The sequence below is a fragment of the Bison bison genome, unplaced genomic scaffold (assembly GCF_000754665.1).
Source record: "Bison bison bison isolate TAMUID 2011002044 unplaced genomic scaffold, Bison_UMD1.0 scf7180017864461, whole genome shotgun sequence".
Classification (NCBI taxonomy): Eukaryota; Metazoa; Chordata; class Mammalia; order Artiodactyla; family Bovidae; genus Bison; species Bison bison.
In genome coordinates this window covers 10,336,079-10,342,890 of record NW_011495023.1, presented here as the reverse complement: position 1 = coordinate 10,342,890, position 6,812 = coordinate 10,336,079, and the positions used below count along the sequence as shown (strand labels likewise).

General features: G+C 46.6%; 1 protein-coding gene across 1 annotated transcript in view; it reads left to right on the top strand.

The window, feature by feature from the left end:
- Positions 1 to 8: 8 nt before the first annotated feature.
- UCMA (upper zone of growth plate and cartilage matrix associated) overlaps positions 9 to 6,812 on the top strand; it is a gene marked incomplete at its 5' end in the record, with an annotated part of 8,226 nt that continues 1,422 nt past the window's right edge. Inside the window, 5 exons of the mRNA XM_010860068.1 lie at positions 9 to 54; positions 351 to 416; positions 522 to 614; positions 3,177 to 3,275; positions 6,777 to 6,810. Of these exons, the coding sequence (XP_010858370.1) occupies positions 9 to 54; positions 351 to 416; positions 522 to 614; positions 3,177 to 3,275; positions 6,777 to 6,810 (338 nt within the window). The remainder of the gene's footprint in view (positions 55 to 350; positions 417 to 521; positions 615 to 3,176; positions 3,276 to 6,776; positions 6,811 to 6,812) is intronic.

The following is a 6,812-nucleotide window of genomic DNA, read 5'->3' as shown; positions in this document are numbered from 1 at the left end:
TGGCCTGGAGACAGCTGTTTCTGATCTGTCTCTCTGCCGTTGCACTCCTGTCCAGTGAGTATGGGGAGGTTCCAGGATGGACCTGGTGTTAGGTGAGGCGGCTTAGGTGGCCCAGGTAAAGAGGGTGCCTGTTGTTAAGAAGGCTGTACTTGTGTGTGCATGTGTAACACAATGCAGCACAGAGAAAACAGCTTGTCTGACAGTTTCCTGCGGAGACTGACTGTGACTGGTACTTGTGTCTAGGGCTTCAGGGCAAGTCATAGGGCCTGGGAAGGACCATCCTGGCCTGTCTCAGGGTGAGGACTTCCCTTGGGGTGCTGCAGCCCTCATGCTGTGCTGTCATCCCACAGTGCTGTGGGAGGGGGCTGCTGTGTCAGTGGGCCCGAGGCAGGTAGCAGGACAAGAGGCACAGGAAGGTGAGTACCGGGGCCACCCAAGGCTGCAGGGTGGATGGGTTGGCTCCTGACATAGCCTCGGTGAGCCTGTGCCGGGTGTGACCGGCCTCTCTCCTCGGGTCTCAGACGTGGAAGAGATTTTCATGCAGGAATCAGATGCCTTGAATTTCCTCAAGAAGCGCAGCAAGCGGTCCCCCAGATTCCAGGACGAGGTCAATGGTAAGACACTGTGGCCTGCCTTCTGCTCTTGCTCCTTCCTGTTCCTTCTCTCTCCCACAGTCAGCTGGGCTGTGGGGATGGCCAGGGTCGGAGGGCTCAACCCAGGTCCTCGAGTGTCAAAGTAACTGTGGCTCTGAGTCAGAAGTTACACTACGTTTCTTTGACTGTAGGTCAGTCTTGACTGGCTATGCCGTCAGGGTAAGGAACAAAGAGGGAAGGGCCACGTGACTGCACTGAAGTCGATGAACTGGCCCTCAATTTCTGAAAGTTAAAATGTTAAGAGGGAGAACTTCCCTGGTGGTTCAGTGGTTAGGACTTTGCACTTTCACTGCAGAGGGCACAGGTCAATCCGCAGTTGGGGAACTAAGATTCCACATGCACGTGGAGCAGCCAAAAAAAAGAAAGTTATGGGGGAAATCTATGTTCTGGTGGAGTGCAGACACTGCAGCTCAGTGTGTGCTTTCTGGGTAATTTATGGTGTACCTTTATAGCCAAGAGAGCAGCACTGCAGGCAGGAAGAGGCACGTGGGACAGGGAACTAGAAATGTGGGCTTGGTGACAGCTTTGCTGCTAAGTGGCCTTGACCACTTCCTCTCACTGTGCCCAAGTTTCCTTCTTTATAAGCCCCTTATTTAAAGAATGGTGTTCAGTCAGCAGTGTTTTTAAGTTTTCACTTCCAATGCAGTTGGGAGACTTTTGAGCTTGGAAGAATGTCTGCTCAGCCTAAAGTAGGCTTTGGTGTCTACTTGCCTGCCTGTAACAACCTGGCAATGGCCCTCATTTCCATGACCTGTCAACCCTTGAAGGCATTTGAGTTTTCTGTCCTTGAACTAGATTCTTCCAAGGACTCAGCTCTGACAGTCACTGAGTCCAAGGCTTGATTCGTCACTTCTGTGTGTGTCTGAATAAACTCTTTGTGCCTCTCAGCACACTCAGCAAGGTAACTCGCTCAGTGAAAATAACAGGACTGTTTTCAAATGATGGGCAAGAAGTGAGATGAAAATGCTTTGAGATAAAATTAGTATCTATTTATTTTTTAATTGGAGAAGTACAATCCACACTGGAAATATCTCCAGGCCTCACACAATTTGAGATTTAGAGGTTAGCAAATGTCAAGAAACACTGAAAAGACTGTGATGGAGCTTGGACTTCTTGATGGAAATGAGAGAAGCAACAGTCTGGCAGACTCCCAGTGGGGAATGGGCGTGAATTTAGGAGGCAAATAGTTTCCATCCTTTAAGGGGATTCAGAACGAGGCACATGATTAAGCCAGAGGTCTGTCACCCGGGTTGGAAGCTCAGGGTTTCAGGCATTGCCCAGGACAACCTGGTGAACACCGAGGATGCACCTGAGTTCACCTGCTGTTGCCCAGTCAGCTCTGGCGCTGGGCAGCAGAACAATGCCCACTTATATCTCAGGTTCAGTAAAGGAAGGCGACACTTTGATAAATGAACTTGGAAGCAGAAAACAGGCATCTCCTATCTCTAAGCTTCTGGGTAAAGATGCAGGTTACTTTACAGTGAAAGGAACTAATCGGAGGAAAGGCACATTCCTGAGGAGGGATGTATTCTAGGTACACGGTGCATGGTATAAAAACAGCATCTAGCATCTTGTCTTATTCACTGCCGAGTCAGAGGTCCAATTTGTGGCTCTCAGTTTCAAGATACTTATTTTGATGAGGCTTTCATTGGAAAGATCCATAGGCAGGAAGGCCATGTGTGGGGAGGGAGAGCTGGCCCTCAGAATGCCTCACACAAGTATGGTGTGATTCCCTCACGTCACAGTGGGGAGACTCAGGTGCTCTTGAAAGAATTTCCTGCAGACAATCACAGTTCTCACACTGAAGAGGTCAATGTAAAGATGATTACACCATCTTCAGGCCCTGTGGTGATTTCTATCACAGCAACCACAATGTTGAATGCAATTTATTTTCCTATCTTTTTCCTTAAGCAGACTACAGACTTCTTAGGCAGAGGGATAGATAGGATCTTTCTTACTTGCTTTTTTAATCCCAGTGCTTAGCATATATTCTGGCCATGACAGGTGCTCAAAGTTGCAGAATGGATATGCAAGTGTTAGTGTCAAGTTGGATTATTCCCTCAGGGAATTCATTTCTATCATCTGAGAAAGAATTCCTAGCTTCTAAGAGAACCAGCAAGCTTGGCTACACCACTCATTTTATGACTGGAGCTAAATGGCTTCTGGAGAAGGAAACGGCAACCCACTCCAGTATTCTTGCCTGGAGAATCCCATGGACAAAGGAGCCTGGCAGGCTAGTCTATGGGGTCGCAAACTACTGAGCAACTAAGCACACAAACGGCTTCACCTTTTGGGGTCTCAGTCCTCTTAATACACAAAACGAGGTGGTTGGCTGGGATGCTCTCCCAGGTCCCTCAGGTTTTAAAGTCTATGTCAGGGGTGAACCACTGCAGTAAGGCCCCGCATTTAGCCCCTCACAAACAGCCTCATCTGCACCTGAGTTTCTTATGCAGAATGACTGGTGTCCCCCTCAATGCATGTGGCTGCCCCTATTCTTGGGGGCAACTCTCACCTTTCCCTCAGTGGAGAACAGGCAGAAGCTGTGGGCAGACGAGCTGCGGAGAGAGTATCATGAAGAACAAAGGAATGAGTTTGAGAACTTCGTGGAGGAGCAAAACGACGGTAAGAGCTCATCAGCCGGTGACTTTTGGGAATTGGAAGTTTGTGGGAAAACCATGTGATCTGTCTATACTTTTCCTTTTGCTGCTGCATCGCTTCAGTCATGTCCGACTCTGTGCGACCCCATAGACGGCAGCCTACCAGGCTTCTCCGTCCCTGGGATTCTCCAGGCAAGAACACTGGAGTGGGTTGCCATTTCCTTCTCCAATGCATGAAAGTGGAAAGGGAAAGTGAAGTCGCTCAGTCGTGCCCGACTCTTAGCGACCCCATGGACTGCAGCCTACCAGGCTCCTCCATCCATGGGATTTTCCAGGCAAGAGTACTGGAGTGGGGTGCCATTGCCTTCTCCCTACTTTTCCTTTAAGTTTTATTTATTTATGTCCCAAGTTTTAATTAGAGGAGGGAGATAAGAGCAGCTCTACTTTCAATTAGTATCTATGGGAGTCTCAAAAAAAAAAAAAAGGGAGAAAGTCACAAAAGTAGCTACAGAACCTGAGAAGGCATGGAAAAGGTCAGAACACATAGGGTACCACTGGCTGGGGACTGTGGGGCTGGGGAGTTTTTGGTTGATAGTATTTTCTCCTCCTACTTGGGTGTGTTCTGTCTCAGTACCTACACTTGTGCCTTCATTCCCAGAGTTGGGTTGGGAGGATTTCAAACTCACTGTCAAGTGGTTTGGATTTACATCAACGTCATGGCTCTAGAACTGCCCATCCTGGAAAACCTAGGACTTCCATTTCCCTAGTCACTATTATCAGCGTTTGGTGACTGGTGGAAGCAAACCCGACAAATGAACTCAGTTCTGTACCCTCCCTGCTCCAACCTGAACATCCACAGCCCTCAGGACAGCTCCCCTCACTCATAGCATTGGGCCCCTGCAAGTTCCTATGTGGTTTGCAAACCCATCCAGTTGCTGCAAGTGTTTGTTTGGGAAGTCTTGGCCTTTGCCTGTGTGTCTCGCACCAGGCAGTCTGCACACCTTATCCCCACCCTCTGCTCCTGGGAGATGGCTCCAGCCTCCCCTTGGGAATGCTGGTTTCAACAGGGCCTCTGGGTGTGGGCATGGGTGGACAGACACTCTACCTTCGAACCACAGCCTCCCACACTGAGGGGATTCGACTTTGTATTTATTGACTACTTTCATGTGTCACTCATGGCCAAAAATCCACAGAACATGTACAGGGTTCAGACCAGGCAGGCCAACACGTGTGTTTATTACTTTTTTGGTCTTTCTTGAAACTTCAAGATTGAAATGCTTCTGAGTAAGTTTCTGGATGCAGGTGAGAGTAGGCATTAAGACCCCAGTTATGGTGACCTTTGTTAGAGAAAGTGTGATTTCATTTCTGAAGTCACCAACCTCCTTACTTGCTCGCTCTGGTGCAGTTGAGAGGTGAGGTGCCCTTAGGGCATCTCTTAGTGGAAAGGACACAATCACCAGGGCCCAGAGGGCTGCAGGATCCTGGCAAATCAATTGTCCCAGAAAAAGCTAGGACTGTTGTAACTCGGAAGCAAATATTTCTGTTACAGATTTGTTTAACTTGGTGGACAGCTTGGGGCAAGGCATTTAAAAAATGAGGATGTGGCCTCTAAAATTCTTTCACTGTTTTTTTTTTTTAACTCATAGTATTAATAACAGCATTTTATTTTGTGCATTTTTAAATGTTTCAGGTCGAAATCCCTAGCACCTGGATGGAAAATGTTCACTGTTTTCCTTCCACAATGAATCAGGATGAGGGGTGAGGCACCTGAGGGATGCCAGGTCCTCCAGCAAAGCCAGAGGAGACTGAGGCTTAGGCCTCAGGTGCTGCCCACAGACGGAAAGGCTGCAGGACACAGGCCTTTGGGGAACGCTGTGACAGCAGCTGTTGTCATCGGTTGAGCACCTGTCCTGCCAGACTCTGTGCTGAACCACATAATCCTTATGGCCAGTTCTCAGGTCTTACAATTTCCAGTTTACAGTTTCAAAAACCCAGTCTTTGAAAGAATATGTGAATGTCCAAGGTGAGACAGGTAGTAAGGAATTTAAACGCAGGTGTTTGCCAGCAAAGCCCATGTTTTTGTAAACGAAGGATGACCAAATGCATCATAGAGCTTGCAATTATCTTCTATTAACTTTCTATCTTCCCAACATTTTCCCCACATACTCAAAAAAAAGTGTGGTAAAATATACAGAACATTAAAATTTGCCACCTTCACTTATTTTAAGTGTACAATTCAGTGGCGTTTAGTACATTCACAACAACCATCATTATTTATTTCCAAAACACTTTTATCACCTCAAACTTTGCACCCATTATGCCTTAATTCCCCTATCCCCACAGTCTCTGGAAATCTCTAATATATTCTCTGTCCATACACATTTGTCTATACCACATACTTCACAGAAGACAAATCACACAATATCTGTCTTTTTGTGTCTGGTGTGTTTCACCTAGCATGTTTCAAGGTTCATTCATGTTATAGCAGATATTAAAACCTCATTCCTTTTCATGGCTGAATACACACAGACATATCTAGACATTATAGTCTATCTTCTCACATTTCATCTTTTCATCTCTTCCCACATGGTAATTCTGTTTAACTTTTTGAGGATGCTTTTTAAACACTGATGGCCTTGGGATGTCTGCTCGTGGTTCAGTGGTACCTAACAGTGGCTAACAAAGACAGGGAAGTTCATGCAGTCGCAAAGAGTCAGACAAAACTCACCAATTGAACAACAACAGTGGCTAACAGGCAGTCCTGAACTGGCACCAGGAGCCTAATTCTATAGCTTCAAAAATGCATTATTTGGATTCTTTATCAGTTGAGCCACAACGGAAGCCCTATTCAGAAACACATCTCATCAAAGACAGAAAAATTGAGACTTCTTACTCATTAAAAATTCCCTTCTGTTCTTTCTAGCTTTTTACTATGAAACATTTCAAAAATATGGAAAAATATGTATTATAACAAACCCTCATATAACCATCACCCAGAATCAGCAATTATCAAGATTTTCCTGCACTTGCTTGGTCCAGCCCTTTTCCCAATTAGTTCTAACAACGTAACTTTATTTTTAAAGCTAAGAAACAGAGGGAAAACCTCACTCACAATCCCATCACTTGAAAGTAACAGTGATTTCCTTCCGTGAGTTTTCAACAGTATGCTTTTGCGATCTATTTTTCTGCTGCTGTGATTTTGTATTCTGTCTTAGTTGGTGAGTCTCCGGGCCAGTTTTTGCATGTGGCTATCCCGTCTTTGCTGGCTGAGCAGGAACATGCACTGAATGGAATGTAGGATCCTGGTTTTGCTCTCCTGGCAACTCGCTTTAGGCCAGATCTGTAAAAGGGAGGCTTTAGATTTGGCATCGTTTTAGGCCCTTCCAGCTGGGACATTCTGTCACCCATGTACACAGGCACAATGGTTCATGTCATGGGGGCAGAGTGGATACTTTGGGGGACTTGATGGCTGTGCCCAGATCCGAGCCCTCCATCCTCACATGAGGACTTCATCTCTTGTCCCCAGAACAGGGAGAGAGAAGTCGGGAGGCTGTCGAGCAGT